The sequence below is a fragment of the Manacus candei genome, unplaced genomic scaffold (genome assembly GCF_025592945.1).
Source record: "Manacus candei isolate 608988 ecotype Guabito, Panama unplaced genomic scaffold, ASM2559294v1 h1tg000053l, whole genome shotgun sequence".
In the NCBI taxonomy this organism is placed as follows: Eukaryota; Metazoa; Chordata; class Aves; order Passeriformes; family Pipridae; genus Manacus; species Manacus candei.
In genome coordinates this window covers 1,930,876-1,948,918 of record NW_026138101.1, presented here as the reverse complement: position 1 = coordinate 1,948,918, position 18,043 = coordinate 1,930,876, and the positions used below count along the sequence as shown (strand labels likewise).

Below are 18,043 nucleotides of genomic sequence, written 5' to 3'. Positions count from 1 at the left end.
TCAACATATATTCTCCATTACAGGAGACAGAATATCACCCAGTGAGTGAGTGAGAACTGGGTGAAATGGACTCCCTGTCTTTTGCCTTTTCCATTTACTCCTTAGATACCTGACAGGAGACCAGCTTCGAAGTGAGTCCTCCACAGAAGCCTACATCAGATGCCTTAGAATGGGATGTCGGTGTATTGAGTGTGAGTAAAGAGCTTGTGGAGTAGTTTGTAACATGCTGTCTGTACAAGTAGTGTCCTCTGTTTACCAAGAAAGAAAAAAGAACTGAAATCAAGAACTAGTTTGTTTTCTGAATTTGAAGTTAGTCATATAAAGAACACTGATTCCCTGAATTGTTTTTCTTATGTCCCACTATTGCCCCATTCACTTCCTCTGATTCTTGTTCCCTTGCAGTTTTCAGAAGGTCTTCCTAAATCTCCTCTCAGTGTATACCAAAATTTCCATCTTGAATCTATATGAAAGCTTAGGATTTAAACTGGAGCAATTGTGTAGCATAGACACATAGTTTATTTGCCTTTACTGTAATACAGACAAGCCTAAGACACAGATATTTTTGTGATTTGGTGCCATTTGTCATCCTGTTCAACTTGCTTGTAAATCAGTTGATGTCTTTCCTGCATTTGTTCTCCGTCAGTTGTGAATGCATCTTATCTGTGTGCTTGTGTTCCTTATTGAAAAGTTTAATTTATTTCATGTTATTTTACCAGTTACTTCATAAAACTAGGTTCTATTACCTCTTCAATTTGGCTGATGCAAAATGTATTTCAAAGTAGAGTTTCAGGGTCAAAATCAACAGAAGACATAAGCTCTCAACTTGCCGCTTGTTGAAATTGTATTTATCCTTGGAAAATTATTCTAACCTGGTAGACTGACACGAATTTGCCAGAATTTCTTGTTCCAGATTCCCACATAACAATGCTTTGGGAAGATTTTATATTGTATCATATTTGTCTTGCTCTTACTTAAATGAGCTCAGTTTCCTTGGGGAGAGATATAAATTCATGTAATGGAATATTTTATTAGAACATTAAAGTCTATGAATCAGTATGTAGAACACTGAAGTTTTGGATGTATTCTTTCTACTAGAGTGATTTAAGGAACTGTTTGGTCTTTTCCTTCTTCCACTGTTTGTCTTCCCTAGTGGATTGCTGGGATGGTCCTGATGGGAAACCCATCATTTACCATGGATGGACACGGACAACAAAGATCAAGTTTGATGACGTAGTACAGGCAATCAAAGATCATGCCTTTGTTACATCTGAGTAAGCTTTGTTTGATTTTTCCTTCAGCATTTTTTCATAGCCCTTTCTGAACTTATTTGCTCTGTAATCTAGAGCAAAAATGACATCCAGCCAAATGTGGGTCTTTCCAAAGAAGAGGTTTGGGCTAGATAGCTCCACAGGTCCCTTCTGACCTTAGTGATTCTGTGATTGCACATCTCTTATTATTTGTTGAGGTCTGTCTCTTCCTTTTGTCATCTTGTTTGCTTCAGATATTTTCTTTGATCTGGTGGTTGATGGAGAGTGTTGTTTTCTTGGCCTTGCCAGCTGTAATAATAAGAAATTGTCTTCATTCACCTCGTTTTTCTGCATCAAAGATACCCAGTCATTCTGTCAATCGAGGAGCACTGCAGTGTGGAGCAGCAGCGACACATGGCCAAAGTGTTCAAGGAGGTATTTGGGGATCAGCTTTTAGTGAAGCCTGTAGAAGCCAGTGCAGATCAGCTCCCATCACCAACCCAGCTGAAACAGAAAATCATCATCAAGGTAGGCTTGCTTTGTGTGCTGGGAGATAAAATAGGAAAACAAGAGCAGGAGCCAGAAATACTATTTCTCAGACTGAAACTGCAGTAGAACCTTTTTGAAAGGCAATATTAGGTAAAGAATCTGAGAGCTGTTCATGATTTCTTTAGTAAAACAATAATCACTTTTGTCCATGCTGCAGTTTTCTGACTAACAGTACTGCGTCCTCTGTATTAAATTCTGAACAGAAGAAATAAGGGTAGAAAGGTATAAGCATCCAGCTTATGTCAGTCTGGAAATAGTAGCATGCCATTATAAGGTGCAAAAGTTCTATGCTAAAGTTTTTGGGTGGTTTTTTCGTTCCCTCCAGACTGTTTGTTTTTACCTTGCAGAGCACAGAGGGGACTGGCACAGCCACATGATTAATAACATGACAGATCTGATTTAAAGGGAATTGAAAACTCCTATGAGTGTGCACAAGAGAACATCCATAACACTCAGTGCTGTCTAAAAGAGCACTGAAGAGTCTTTAAATAGATCAGCACCTGCCAGTGAGCTGGTTGTGTTTGGCTTTTGTTTGGAAAATGTTGTCAGTAAACAGTCAGAGGCAACTCCTGCTTTACTGGCCTGTGAGATTTTTCAGATAAGCCTGTCAAATTGAAATCTACCAGCAGTAGGCTATGCAGAACTGAATGTGGTTGAGAACTAGATATGAGACAATTAATCTCATCATTAACTGCAGTTAAGTAAGTGATATTACCTGTGGCCCCCTGAGATACTGGTTTTTGTGAGAACTCTCAAGAAAGTAGAGCTTGGCCCCTTTTTCTCATGAAAGATTTCCCTTGTGCTCATTTTTCTTGTAAAAGAGTGAAATCCCCATTCATTTTAATTCCCTGTCTTTTCATTTTGTTTTGACTTTTTGTTCCTTATGTCCTGCTCTCTGCAGAAGAATTCTTGTTTTATCCTTATTTCTTGGTACGTTTCACTTCATGTTTTCTGTTCTCTAAAGAATAGCAAAATCTTATAAAACTAGTTGTTTCTTTATTGCTTGAATGATACCTCTGCTAGTTTCTTAACCTTTATATGAGATCTAAATTTTAAAGAAAGAAGTTCCAGCCCTGGTGTTCCTTGTAGGACAGCTGCTGTTATGGGAATGACAGAAAGTGGCTGTGCAATTACTTCCAGTAATACTGAGCATGCTGAAACTTAAGAGCAATTTTACGTGTGATTCTCTGCAAGTGTATGAATGTGGTGGGGTTTTTTTGTTTTTCTATTTTTTAGCACAAAAAACTGGGGCCAAAGGGAGACATTGATGTGAACTTAGAAGACAAGAAAGAAGAAAAGAAGCAGCAAGGAGAACTTTACATGTGGGACACAATAGAACAGGTATTATTTCTGACATTTGCTGGTTTGTTACTCAGTTCTGTAATACTAGAAATTTGCATGAATTTTCTTAGTATTTGTGTAAGTAATATTGCCAGTTGAACAGGTGTGGATGAGGGGAAGAAGGTATTTTGTTTATTGTTACACCTTGTTTTGAGATTGTGGTTTCCCTCTTTCTTGTTAATGGTTTCAATGTCTCTGAACTTTCAGAAATGGACTCGGCACTACTGTGCTATTGCTGATGAGAAGCTTTCATTCAGTGATGATATAGAACAGAATGCTGATGAAGATTCATCAAAGGTGATGGCTGTGTTTTATTGTTTAAGCATGTTCTTTTTATTCTCTCAGATTGTTTCAGTGTCTACACATGCATATTTTTTTAACCCAATGTTGAAATTGTAGAGGAGCCATGTGAGGTAAAAAGTGTGGAGATAAAACATTTATAAAGTGGTCTTTGCCAAGGTTAACTCCAGTTAACCCTATTTCTGATAAAATAACTTTTTCCCTTGGTTAATTGAGGACTTTCAAAGATGAGTACAAAGACAATTAAATACAATTTTGGTACTTATCTGCTAATGATGACGTGAGCACTGACAAAGTCTTTGGAGTATTATTGTTCTTCTCAAACTAAACAGCATGAACTAATGTTTGTTGTGTTACTAACCCAGCACACCTCTTACAGGGGTTCATTTCCCTTTTGCAAAGTGTTTGTCACAGTTGAGCACGTGGTGCTTGGTAAAGCAGGGTGACTATAAAGGTGGTTGGCTGGAGAGCTCAGACCTAGGAAGAGCCGAAATCCTGAAACAGGAGATTGTTTTGTCAAGAGCAAGTACTTTGTTTCAAAACCATAAAATTAGAAGTGCATTATAAAAATTCTTATTTTCTGGTCTAGGAGGTGAAACGTACTGAACTGCACTTAAAAGAGAAATGGTTCCATGGGAAAATGAAAGGGGGGAGAACAACTGCTGAGAAACTGCTCCAGGAATATTGTGCTGAAATGGGTGGCAAGGATGGAACATTCCTAGTCAGGGAAAGTGAAGCTTTCCCTGATGATTACACCTTGTCTTTCTGGTATGGTGATTGTTTGTTTTATGGCATTGCACAAGAACGTGTGTATTTTTAAAATATGCATTTATAGCTGAGAAGAAATAGGAATAATACTCAAATGTTATGGATGGGATTGTGAAAGACTACTTTCTAAATTAAGCTTAAGTGTAACATAGCACATTTTGGCAGAGTAGGCTTTATTTGAAGCGTTAGATTTGTCAAGAGAGGACTGACTGGCTTGATTCTTCCCCCAACCCCCAACTTTTTTTGTGTTTTGGCAGGAAATAGGATTTGTCATTTCCTCAATGAGTGGGCCAAAATTAGATCTTTTAATTTATAGATAAATTGCTTGTTTCTACACTGAAAAGGTAGTCTCATGAGTGTACTTTTGTTATCAGAGATTGATCTTTTCAATGTAAGGGTCCTCAAGAGGGAAAATAATAAAGATTTTGAAGTTGGTTTTTTTGGTTGTTTGTTTGTTTTCGTAGTCTGGGTTTTGTTGTTTTTTGGTTTTTTTTTTATTCTTCTGGTTGGGACATTATGAGGAATAGTGTCAGATGGATTTCTGACTCAGAGAGCTGTCAGAGCAAATTTTGCAGAATAAGTTTGTGACAGATTTTAAACAATTGTCAGTTGAAAATTATTATTTTGGTCCTGTAGTCTCCCTTGTCAGCATTTTTGTTGGGGTTTTTTTTTTGGTTGTTTTATGAGATGACACTTGCCTCTTCACAAGCTCACCAACTAGCTGACCAGGAATGGGTGGGGAAGGGCTTCAAAAGAAGAAAATCTGTTATAAAACCTGTATTTTCCTTATGCCCCCCTTCACTTCTTCAGGAGGTCGGGGAGAGTCCAGCACTGCCGGATCCGTTCCACAGGTGATGGGGACACTGTGAAGTACTACCTGACAGACAACCTCACCTTTGACAGCATCTATGATCTCATCCAGCACTACAAGGAGGCCCACCTGCGCTGTGCTGAGTTTGAGCTGCGCCTGACTGATGCTGTGCCTAATCCCAGCCCTCATGAGACTAAAGAGTACGTACAGCAGAAGGCAAGCACCGTCGTTGTGTCAGTGTCCTTTGCCTTGTTTTTAGCTGGTCTTGGATTTTTCTGGAGAAAATTCGCTGGATTCAGGAGCACGCTTTAAATATTGCTTGTCCCTGGAAGTTGGAGGAATAAGCATCCCTGAAAGATCCCGAGTAACACCACTGACTTTGTGAGGACCTGGTACAACAAAAAGCAGTCACTGGAAAGCAATTTACTAGCAGCAACTAGGAAAATCAGTGAGAACTGTAATGCCGTGGAAATGTGCCAATTCCTTCTTTGCTTAGTGTTTTACAACACCCAGTGGGTTGGATTAGATATTTAGTAGTTGGCTGTGGTTTGGCAACTAAGTGGTCATGGTCTGTGCCATCTGGAAACTGTTACTGGGGCAGTGAGCCCAAACAGTTACGTTTTCCTAATCCTGCCCTCCACCTCACCCCTGTCAGAGTTGGTTAGGCTGACTTCACCCCCTGTGGTAGGAACTAATACAGCTCGTGTTTGTTTCCAGCTGGTGTTTGCCTGTCGCAGATCCTGGGCAGAGCTTGCCCTTGTTTGCTGACAGAGAGCTGTAATCACTGCCCTTTGTTCTGTTGGGTTTCTTTCACAGTGAGAAAAGTAAATCTCTTTTGCATGTAAAATACTGCTCTGTGACTAAACTTTTTTTTGCCCTGCTGGGATCTGGGAGTCACTGAGCACCCGTAGGTAACTTTGGAAGCCAGAGGGGAAGGTAGAGTTTAAGGGTTAGACTTTCCTGCCTTTCTGAATAAGGTAGGGATATACTGCCAGTATAAGTGGCCACAGCTTCAGACTCAAGATAGGTCCATCCCTACAGAGAAGATAAAATCAAGCACTAAAGAAAAGAATTCAAATGCCTGGTGTCTTTCTTTTGTCTGTGTTTGGACTTTACCTTAAATCTGCTGTGTCAAAACTGAATCAACTCCTGAGAATGGAATGGCAGACTAAAAGCAGGATCCAGTGCCTTTGTTTCAGGAAGAAATGTAGATTCATGTTTTATGATTTGAGATAGACAAGGTGTACTGATATATTCCTTGCTTTCTTCCAAAATAAGCTTCTGTGTTCCAATGTTTTGTAAAAAACTGCTGTCATAGGTGGCAAGATGGGGAAAATCTAATTTTTCTTACAATGTCTGAAACTGTATTGTTAATAATGCTGTCTGTTATTCTCTCTGAATGACATTTGACAAGCCTTGTAATGCCTTGTCCATTTTGGTTTTTATCTGTTGTAGTTGGTACTACAGCAACTTGAGTCGGGGCGAGGCAGAAGACATGCTCATGCGAATTCCTCGAGATGGAGCCTTTCTGATTAGGAAGAGAGATGAACCTGACTCGTTTGCCATGACTTTCAGGTAAGAAAAGGACAGATAGGCCCTACCTAGTAGCCCAACAATGTACTGGTTTTTCTTATTTAAAAAATAATGGTCTTTTTAGAGTCATGGTATTCTTGCTTTTAAACTTTGAGTAATTAGCTTTTGAGTAATCGATTTGTGCAGCAGCTCCAAGAATGGGGATGTGTACAAGAGTTAATTTGTGACTGGCATAAACTTCCATGCTTTTATAAAGGCAGTTTGAGCACCAGCTGTCCCTTTCTTTCCGTTCAGAACTGTGCATAGCCCTTCTTCACTTCTTTGACACCCCTTGCTAGATGGTGTTATTTTGAAGTTTCTTTGGTGCAGGTTCATCAGTGATTCTATGTCCTTATCCCCTAGAAATCCTGACCTGTCATATAACTGAAAAGAAATGTCAAAGTGAAATTGTTGGCTTTTCTCACCAGGGAAAACAGTTTTGAAACTGTGGCTCTTGTAAAAACATTAATAAAATGTAGAGAATTGTGGTGTTCTCCATCGTGCCTTCAGATCAAATTGCATTTCTCTGAAAATGGATAATTTAGCAACATACAAAATTGCTCATTTATATGCTTATTGTGTATTGAAGATGTCCAAAATTCCCCAGTCTCCTATGTACTTTAGATTGAAGCTTTCTGCTGTTACCAAGGTGGATATTGAAGTAACTGGAGCTGCAGCATCTCAATAAAAACATTTAACAGTGGGGAAAACAAGAAGTACCAAAACTTCAGCTGCTTGAAAGGGGGTCTTTGTGGGTGGGATGGTTTCAGAGGATGGTTTTACCCTTATCTATGGAAACACAAACCATCTTCTCTAGGTGGGATGGTTGTCAGTGGATTGTTTTGCTGTTATCGATGCAAACACAAACCTTGTGTTCAAGCACAAGAGATTTCTTTTTTCTTTCAAAATTGATTTCTGTAGTTATCAAGATGACTATAAGGAAGAGACAGCTACTCATTTTGAGGGGAGTGTGTCTGGTGCTTAGGGACAGTGGCAGATCAGCAGCAGAGGGTTCCAGAGGGACTCTCAGTCTGATCAGAGATATTTGTGTTAGTATGAGGTGACAAAATACCTCTCTGTAGGGGAAAAAATACAGAAATGTAATCCAAGCAAAACCATGGATTTGTCCCAGGGCTCTGTACTTTGTAGAAAAGCGGGAATGGTTTTTTGTGAATTTAATCAGGCAACTGTAATTCGATTTGAATGGGAGAGGCTTTGTTAGGGGGAGAAATCATTTCACATGGCTGAGATGCACGAGGCAGCTTTGGTGCAGTGCACACCCAGCCCTCCCCACGAGCACCGACACCTTTCACAGCACCTGCCCTTGTCCTGCAGGGCGGAGGGGAAGGTGAAGCACTTCCGAATTCAGCAAGAAGGTCGTCACTTTGTGCTGGGAACCTCGGCCTACTTTGAGAGCTTGGTGGAGCTGGTGACATACTACGAGAAGCACCGGCTGTACAGGAAGATGAAGCTGCGGTACCCGGTGACGGAGGAGCTGCTGGAGCGCTACTGCACGGTGAGGGGGGGCTGGTACCTGGGGCCTGGGGGCTGGGGTTCAGCCTGGCTGAGGTAGATCAGCTTGGGGGAGGGCTAACAGGTAGTTTTCTGTGAAACAGAGATGGTTATATTGACTTCTCTCGCAAAGTCTCCCCAAGAGATCTATCCATTGACTAAACCAGGAGCCTGAACATTTAGCTGAGGATAAAGGTCTCCTTTCTGGATGGATGTGTTTCATTATGAGAAAGCTTTGCTGAGGCTTTTGGAAAACCCGAGGTGCTGTCTTCTCTCCTCAGATATATATCTGTGGGAAAAAAGCATCTGGCATGTTTGAGGAAACCAAAACCTGGGGATTTTGTTTCCTCTGGGGAGACTGAAAGGGGCTAAAAAGATTTTAGACCTCAGGATTTTTTATAATGTTGCCTATAGCAAAGGTTCTGTGTCTTAGGTCCAGGTCCAAATGCAATCACAAGGACAGAATAAAATGAAACAGATGACTGTATATTGTTTTAGAATTTTTATCTAATAGTGAAACCAATACTAGTACTAAAGTACTGTAGCACAGAAATCATGAGTGTAGATATTTCTTTCCTGGTTGTACACAGAAGGGTTCTCACAACCAAAAAGCTATTTGACTGATTAAGAGATACCTTTGTGAGGTATTGCTGTTTCATGGGGTTTTACTGTTCATTAAACTGAGGCACAGACAGATTAAATAACAAACTCATGCTCAGGTATGTTCAACTATAGAAATGAGCAAAATAGAGGTATCTGGCTTCCCTCTCTTCTGTTTGCCTATGTATGGTCAAAAAGGTGGTTTCAGCAATGAATGTTAAGTACTTTTATATTATATTATTATATAATATTATATAATATATAATATTATATTAATTATTATTAATTAATTAACATTAAGCACTTTTATAATTTTGATTTCTGAAACTTCTTTTTTTTTTCCTTCTTGTTTTTAGGAAAAAGATATTAATTCCCTCTATGATGTCAAGATGTATGTGGAACCCAGTGAAATCACCCCCACAGTGGTATGCTTAAAGAAAGTTATTCACACGTACTATAGACTTCTTAAAATTATGAGACTTGTTTGTTTCCTGTTAGCAGTGATGAAAAGGAGAATTGAAAGCATCAGGCTGCTTGATCATGGGGGACTGGACAGCAGAAATTTCAAGGGTGTGACTTTTTTTTTCTAGTCTCTAAAAGTTGTATCCACACATTTTCTTGTGTTCAAATCCTGTACTGATTCATTCACACTGGGAATTTGGGCACTTTTTGCTATTGAGTCTGTGGAGACAATTTGATTTGGCTTATGCAGGTGTGTGTCCCCAAATTAAATACCTGTGAGAAGATTCAATTTGAGAAGACCACATCTTTGTGGAAAGAAAGTGCAACAAATAAACCTCATTTCTGTGCCTCTGGGTGTCTCTACACACTGTTTCTTGTGTGCACAAAATCATTGCATTTCCATCATCAAACATGACCTGAATGCACAAATAGGTGCAGAGTGTATTCATATGCTTTCTATATTAAAACGGTGCCTTTGCTTTATTAATGAGTTATTAAAGTTTGTCTTCTTTTAAAATATAAATACTGTTTTAAAAACCAGTGGCACATCAAACATTACTTGTCTGTAACTCCTGCTAGGGTCTGCCTACTTGTAAATTCTCATAAAAAACACCTGCTTGTAAATTTTGTGAATGTAATTCCTTTTAGTCTTTTTGGCCAATGAATTTGCATTGCTGCTGAAGAATTTGGGTAGTAGGAGTAAACTCAAGATAAAGGAATTGCTCATCCTGCTAAAACTGCCTGTCTTCGTAAAGGAAATGTGACCAGCAGGATAGCTGATGTGGTTTTGAAGTGAAGGTTTTGTAGGCATCTAAGCCTACAAACTCCAAATGATTATGAATACATGGGTTAAAAATAGAGGATTGATATTTCACTGTATGGGGTTTCTTATTTTTATTTTTATTCTACCGTAATTATGTTTCAGCACCCATAAAAGAAAGATTCTTTGGTTTTTCGTTTTCTTTTTCTTTTTTTCCCCGAGCTGATACTTGAAGAATAACAATGTAGCATCACTTGCTTCCACCAATAGATGTCACTCTGGATCTTCTGTATTTTGTTTTCTAAACTTCATCACAACAAAATAATAATCCAATCCTCCCCCCTTTTTTTTTTAAATTTTTTTAAAATTGGATTATTGATTATTTTATGACCTGTCCCCCTAGATGACCCCTTTGCTCTGTTTCTCTTGAAGCCTCAGAGAACAGTGAAAGCCTTGTATGACTACAGAGCCAAAAGGAGTGATGAACTGAGCTTCTCTCGAGGAGCTTTAATTCATAATGTCACAAAGGAAACTGGAGGCTGGTAAGGACAAAGATTCCTCATGAGAGAACTTCTGGTGACTTACTAGATGGAGGAAAAAAATGAGCTTTGAGTAGTAGTTTAAAAAAACTGCCAGTTGTCTGATTGCTGCTTATTAACTGTGACCTTATAAATCTTAATGCCAGTGTATTAAAAAAAACTCACAAAACTCCCTCGTCCTCAAGTCTCCTTTCATGTCTTTTCCATTTTTCTATCCCACAGCAACAACCTCAGCCTGCAGAGCCTCCTTTGCCCAGTGTATCCAGTATTTTTCCTTTACTACCTTCATCCTTCCCAAACATTTGTGTATTCTGGGGAGTCACTCACCCATTACCACTGTAATCGTTGCCCTGTTTCTGTCTTTGCTCTGCTAAGCACTTCTGAGGAATCAAACCCACCTTTCTTAGTTCTCTGTACAGTCTCCTTTCATAACAGGTTTTCTTTTCTAGCTGGCTTGTAAATTGCTTGGCAAGCTTGGGAATCTAATGTTTCCCTGTAGTTTCTACAGGGTAATCAACCACATAATAGTATTTTTAGTACTGGAGGGGGAAAAAGCCTCTTAAGTCATTAATTGCAGTTTACAGTAACTGTAATCCCTCTGAAATCATCTGTTTCTACAGTTAATGATCACTTTGTTAGAGCTTTTAGCTACTTCATCATTTATATTTTGGTGATAGCCAGCTAGACAAGCTACTATGGGGTATTAATGACCAATTTCTTGGGTATTATTGCTTCATTAATGGCCTATTGAAGTTCTCTAGCTATTTTTTTTCTCTCTCTCTACTTTTCTGTTTAAATTCAGGTGGAAGGGGGATTATGGAGAAAAAATCCAACATTATTTTCCATCTAATTATGTTGAAGACATGTCATCTGATAACTCTGCTGAGCTTGAGAATCAGGTGAGGGTTATGGTTTGTCCACTGCATTTCCTTGGCCGCCTCCTGGCAGTGGAAGTCTGGCTTACAGACTCACAACACTGCATGCTGTGTCTGAAAGAACACAGAACAGAGAGAGATGAATGTATTCTTCATTGTTCTCTGCTGCTGAATATTTTTGTCAGAATATATTTTCGCTCATAGTAAACTATTTAAGGAGATGGCTGATTTGGTGAGGTTTCAGGAGATGATGATGATTTCCTGTTAATGAAAGTCATACCACTTCAGGTTTTTCAGATAGTTTGGTTAAACAATAACATGCCTGAAACTTTTAACTAGTTTTCCTGTATAGTTACTGTCTTAATATTGCAAATAAGAAAACTGTGTGTCCAAACAGATCTTATGAACCATTTTACTCTCCATTATTAAGTTTTTATGCATGACTAACCCTATAGTATTTGTCAAAAGTATCTAAAATATATGGTCCAGTGTCTTGGACAAAGAGCTCTTCAAGAAAAGAAAACAGAATTTCACAATAATCAGTTTTGACATTTTTGAGTTTTAAAAATAAAACACTGAGTTCTTTTGTTGTTCTGAAGCACTTCCAATGATTTTCCAGGAGTCTTTGGAGGAAAACACAAGTATTATATTTCCTCCCTCCAGGTCACTGTAACCTTAAGCAGACTTAACAAATGAGCAGTTATGTTAGGTCAGAAGCTGCACTCCTCCTTTTGACTACTCTCACTGAAGAGATTCACATGTGTTTATCAAAACACGATGTTTTTGATACGGAAACAGGCTTTTAAAAACAGGCTTTTAAACCTTACAGTGGGCATGCTTTCAGTGAAACTGAGGTTGGATTTAATGGTGCATGTTTATTATTTGTTAATGTCCTGTGCATGTTGACTCAAGAGAATATTTAGGGTGAGAATCAACTCATGTTTTTCAGATTATTGAGGACAACCCCTTAGGCTCTCTGTGCCGTGGCATTCTGGTGCTCAATACGTACAACGTTGGTATGTATTTTCTGATGCTCACATGTGGACTCTCCTGAGCTTTCTGTGTTGAGTAGATTCTTTTATGTTTAGAAGGAAAGATTTAGAAAAAAACCCAAACAAAACCCCACCAAAAACCTGAACCCTCTGCTTGTATTAATTTAACCAACGTGGTTTGTACATTGAAACTTTATAACGCTAACTGTTGCCATAAATCAACAATGACAGCTTAGAAAAAGAACTGTTGGATTTCAGTATAAATTTCTTGCTACTGTATTGCCTAACAGTGAAAATGCCACAAGGGAAGCACAAAAAGCCTTTTGTCTTCATTCTGGAGCCCAAGAATCCAGAAGATCCTTGTGTTGAGTTTGCAACCGATAAAGTAGAAGAACTCTTTGAATGGTACCAAAGTATCCGTGAAATCACTTGGAAAACTGCAGAAGAGGTATTGAGAAGAAATTATTCCTTGTTGTTTTTTTATGATGTACTGCTATAAATTCACAATAGTTTTTATCTTTAGCTGCTCTATGATGCTAAATGTTGCTAACATGTGGTCCTTCATTCTCATGCATGTTCCAGTTTTCTGTACGTTCTATCGATGCTGTGACCCTTGTTCCATAAAATCTTTGGGGAATGGTGTGTGAATGAGCATTTTATGTAAACAGGAAGTTTTCAGCAGAGTACTGTCTGTGTTGCACCCTGCACCTCAGTGAAGGTGCTTAGTAGGCCAAAGTAGATACCATTACAATGTTACATCTGTTTACACTGGTTCCTCCTGGTGTTAAGCAGCAGAAACTCAGATATTAGACTGTTCTGTTCAGAGTTGTGAATTCACTGGTGAGTATGTGTGAAATCTGAGCTGCCATTCCCTAAACTCTTCTTAATCCTCTTTACTAACTCCGCTTCCTGGTGAGTGCACTGATAGGGAACTGTTTGGTTAATTATTTATTTGTAACTAATAGGCACGTTCTGGATTTCCCAGAATAGTAATATTTCCAAATATTTGCCTACAAATTCAAGGATTCTGCCAAAGTTTAGCTTCTATGTTCCTCTACTAACACTTAAAGGCACTTTTCAGGACGTGCTTTTCCTGTTCTGATGCTCTAATTTACCTCCGTCGTGTTTTCTAGTATTTAAGAACTCTTTTACGTGACCAAAAAGTCCTTAAAATAGCTATGCTTTACTACACTCTTTCCTTTGTTGCTTTTATTCACTTTTATTGTTAAGTGGGTGATTTGGCTGATGGAAAATGTGTTTCAGTATCATGTTGGCTCATGCTGTTTATCTGTCATATGGAGTGGTAATGCTCTGGGGGTCGTCCTAATCCTATTTATAGCAGGCAAGTTGATATCTCAAGCAGAGGGCTACAAATTCAGCAAGGGGAGAAGCAACAGGCTGTTGACCTATTGTTGGGGGAGGAGAGATAAGGTTCTTGTGCCAGGCTTTCATTTAGAAATAAAAACGAGAAAAAGAGAAACACGACCCAGAAGAAGTGTCTCTAAATTGAATGTTTTCTATGGTACAACAATGGCTCTTCAGGAGCTTGGCAGCTTTTTCTCTCTCTGTACAGTTGGAGAAGTATTAAACACTCTGTGTTCAAAGATGCTTCAAAATTCGATCTTGTCAGTTGGGAGGCTTCCCTCACAGCATGGCCTCTGGAAAGTTCACATGATAGACTGACTGCTGCATGGGGAGGGGATAAAGATGAGGAAAGGCCCTTGTTGCCTGTACAGTTAACAGGCTGAATTTTGGGGAAGGAAAAGGCATAGTGAGTTAACACTATGCTGCAATGTGATACAGGTTTGTTTTTTTTTCTAAATTAGTTTGGTTTTAAGCAGTGTCTGTTATACACATGAAATAAAACTAAACTTCATGTATCTTGTCATCTCTGCTCAATACTGACCCTTGCCATGCTCCCAGGAGTGGTTGTTCATTGCCAGCACTCCTGCTTGGTTGTCACTAGAGGGTTATGTCTAGAGATGAGTAGAAGTGATCTTTTGCTGTTTGGAGCTCTGATTACTGTTAAGCAATGTCTGAGAAACTGTGGTGGATCACTGAGTACAATGAGGTTTCTACAGCTTTTCCCCAAGGTTATTTCCAAGTCTAAATACTGTGTTCCTCTTTGCTTTTCTTAGACTTGAATGCATAATCTCTGTTTCAGTGAAACACTCTGGAAACTCATGCCTGTCTAGTTCTGATTTCCATTCCTCTTATGTTTGTCCTGTTGAGGGAATTCTTTCAGAAGGCTTACTAATAGCTGCTGCTTCATCATCTCTTGTGCCAAATCACTGTTCAGTATGGGACTCTTCTAACATGTTCTATCCTGTAGTAGCTTCTTATGTCTGAAAAACCTCCAGCCCAAATGTCTCCACTCAGGACATGTCTTGCTGCTTCCAGCAGTTCCCAGTCTTTGCTGGCAGGGAACATTGCTCAGCTTCCATAGAGCAGGTGCTTGCAAATGTGGAAGTAGATAGTGGGTTTAGTACTGGTAATGTCAACAAGATTGCACATGATTTTCCACACAGAACATTATTGGTTTGGTGCACAAATAGAAAACTAGAGGAATGGTGCTCACAGGGTTTGAATTTAGCTGTTTGGGAGTTACTAACAAGACTTAAGTTCTGCTCAGAATTTTAAATAAATACAGAGACACTTCACTACCCTTTGCATTTTTTTCTGCATACATTTGCATTTATATGAGCTATAGAGTTAAGAACATAACTAAAAATAAGTTGAGTAGAGCCACATTAAAAGAAAAAAAAATGTTGCCGGGATTCTGAGTAGGACTGATCAGGGAAGCAGTGAAACCCTTGCTTAAAAACAACCCCAAACAACACCTTTCTCCTCCATAAAAAAACCCCAAAGCACATCCCCAACTAAAACCCAAACCCACTTGTTTATAGCCTGTTCTCTGAGTTGGGTCTGAAAGTGCTTTACATCTATGCAAGTGTCTAAAGTATCAGATAGGAATCTTGGCAGTAAAGAATGCACATTAGAGTACACCCTGCAGTTACTGTACCATAATACTCAGCATATCTGTAATCTAAAACTTTGTTATGTTTTCCAGGAGAACAGAAGGAAATACTGGGAAAAGAATCAATTAATTGCTATTGAATTATCTGATCTGGTAATCTACTGCAAACCAACGAGCAAAACCAAGGACAATTTAGGTACTGTCTTTAATATTACAACTGAATTTTACTCTTTCTTCTATCTTTACAGATGTTAGTTGAGATTTTAGAACTGAAGGTAAAATCTGGCTGAACACTTGTGGTTTGTTTGTAAAAAACCTTCAAAGTGGGTTTACTGTGCATTATATGACTTCATGGTAAGAACCTGTTTACCAGGTCTAGGCTGTTGAGATGTATGTGGCTTCATAATTTAACTGAGGTCTGTGTAGGTGCAGGTGTGGAATCTGATACTGAAAGATGTACTTTTGATTCCATTGTTTTATCATTGCTGCTGGAGAAGCCAGCAAACGTGCTCTTTTCTTTAAGTTTCTTTGCAAATGTTTTTAATAAGCTGTCACTGCAGTTAAGACATTATAATTATAGTCATTGTTTGAGGCACTGGCTAACCCTGGCTCGACCTTTCTTCTCCCCATTTAAACCCAGGAAGAGATGTCTCATTTAAATATGTGTTATAGTGGTCAGAAGTACATTATTAGCTATGATGAGATGAGGACATGACTATGGGCTCTTATCTGCCCTCCTGCAAAGCATGTGGCAGGCAGGCAATTTTAACTTTCAGACTTGATTCTCAACCAGTTTGCCATGTCTGCCTGAAAATGGTGCCAATTACTGGATTAAAGGACAAAGCAAAACAAAGTAAAACAAAGTGTTGGTAAAAATACAGTATAAATGTCAACTTATTTCTTCCTTTGGTAACTACTTTTCTTCCTCACCCCTGTGTAGACAATCCTGATTTCAAAGAAATCCGTTCTTTTGTGGAAACCAAGGCAGAGAGCATTGTGAAGCAAAAGCCAGTTGAGTTGTTGAAATACAACCTGAAGGGACTGACACGTGTCTATCCTAAAGGACAGAGGGTCGACTCATCCAACTACGACCCATTTCGCCTCTGGCTTTGTGGCTCCCAGATGGTGGCTCTTAACTTCCAAACTCCAGGTAATATTCCCTTTGAAGAAGGATCTAATCCACCTTCCATTTCACCATGAACGAACCCCTTTCTGGCCCTTCTGCCATTCTAGTCACTGTCCTATTTATTTGTACTTCCCTTCGGGAAGGGATGTGGAAGAATTGAAGTTTGCTTTTGAACATGTGGGTCGCCTTATAGAGCTGGGCCCCAAAAATGGGTCTCCAAAAGCCCTGTCTCTGAGCCAAACTAGCCCTAAACTCTAAAAGATTTATTTCACCTCGATCTCTCTGTGATAAGCAAGCAGAGATATTTACAGTAAGTTTCAGGTGTATGAATAGGTGTTCAGACACAGGGAAGGCTGTCCTCTGCTTTCTGGTGAGGGCCAGCTATCTTATGACATGTTGGTAGGAAGCCAATTGTGGATGGAGATGGGGTTTTGGGGATTAAAATTGATGAAAAATAGCCTGTCAGTTTGAGTTACTGAAGAACCCGAGTCTTTGAACTTACCTTTCCAGCTCTTTCTGATAAAGTGGTGACCAGGAAGCACTGCAGAGAGGAGCCACTGGTCTGGTATTTCCTTGGCTTTATTCCAATTGGGATCTTCTGTTATGACTGTTTAATCTCTCCCTAGATAAATACATGCAATTGAACCATGCCTTGTTTTCACTTAATGGACGCACTGGCTACGTCCTGCAGCCAGAGAGCATGAGGAATGAGGACTATGACCCAATGCCAAACGACTCGAAGAGGAAATTGCAGATGATTATGACAGTGAGGGTAAATCTCTTTTGTAAATTATGGGTTTTTACCAGTCATAAATATCTATAAAACTAAAAATAAAGCTATTATATTTCAGAGCAAGATCTGACAGATTGTCAAAATACTGCTTTTAAGTGTCAGTGTGTTTGAGAACGAAACTAGCTTCACTGGTTTCCTAAAAAGAAATATATATCTTTATCATGCTAATGAAGCACATGTTTTAGGACTGAAAACACAATCCTGGGGTGATTTTTTTATAATTGTTAATAAAAACTTGAAATGAAATAACTTGCATTTCCAACCTAATAACTTCTCAATAGAAGGGTCCTATTGGAGATTGTTTTGCAGCAGACTAACTAGTTAGGAGATTTTGAGTGTGGAAGAAAAATATTTATAATGAAATAGAGAAACTAAACAGAAAAAAATAAGCTGATCTCCCTTTCATCATGTTTAATACACTATGACTTAATCTGAATTTCATTCTCATTTTTCTTCGAGAGATGGGTTTGTAATTTGAAAATTTTACCATGTTGACTTAGTGCCAAACAGGGATTGAACTTGTGTCTGTTCTCAGTTGCTGTGCAGTAAGACATGTCCTTTAAAAGTATGTTTTCTGAGAAAGAAGAAACACATTAACTGCTTTTCATTGCAGTTTAAAGACAAGTTAAACAGGGACTGTGAATGCAAAGGAGAAGTGTCTAGAAATAGGTATGTAATAAAGACCAAAGAAAGATAACAAAACTTATGCTACAGGCCTGGTCTGGAACTGCATATTGTGTGTAATGAATGTCAGCTGCAGTATCTTACAATGAAAATCACTGGGTTACCCAAACAATAGTTATTTGTTGCACAGATAGT

The 18,043-nt window shown here is 38.9% G+C and overlaps 1 protein-coding gene across 1 annotated transcript in view; it reads left to right on the top strand.

Moving 5' to 3' along the window:
• Positions 1–18,043, top strand: part of PLCG2 (phospholipase C gamma 2) — a 55,217-nt gene that overhangs the window by 27,793 nt on the left and 9,381 nt on the right. The window contains 17 exon segments of the mRNA XM_051801737.1: positions 106–191; positions 1,151–1,271; positions 1,607–1,775; positions 3,033–3,137; positions 3,345–3,434; positions 4,027–4,205; positions 5,016–5,216; positions 6,472–6,591; positions 7,924–8,104; positions 9,057–9,125; positions 10,355–10,464; positions 11,264–11,360; positions 12,286–12,352; positions 12,619–12,776; positions 15,399–15,501; positions 16,246–16,455; positions 17,058–17,203. Coding sequence (XP_051657697.1) covers positions 106–191; positions 1,151–1,271; positions 1,607–1,775; positions 3,033–3,137; positions 3,345–3,434; positions 4,027–4,205; positions 5,016–5,216; positions 6,472–6,591; positions 7,924–8,104; positions 9,057–9,125; positions 10,355–10,464; positions 11,264–11,360; positions 12,286–12,352; positions 12,619–12,776; positions 15,399–15,501; positions 16,246–16,455; positions 17,058–17,203 — 2,212 coding nt within the window.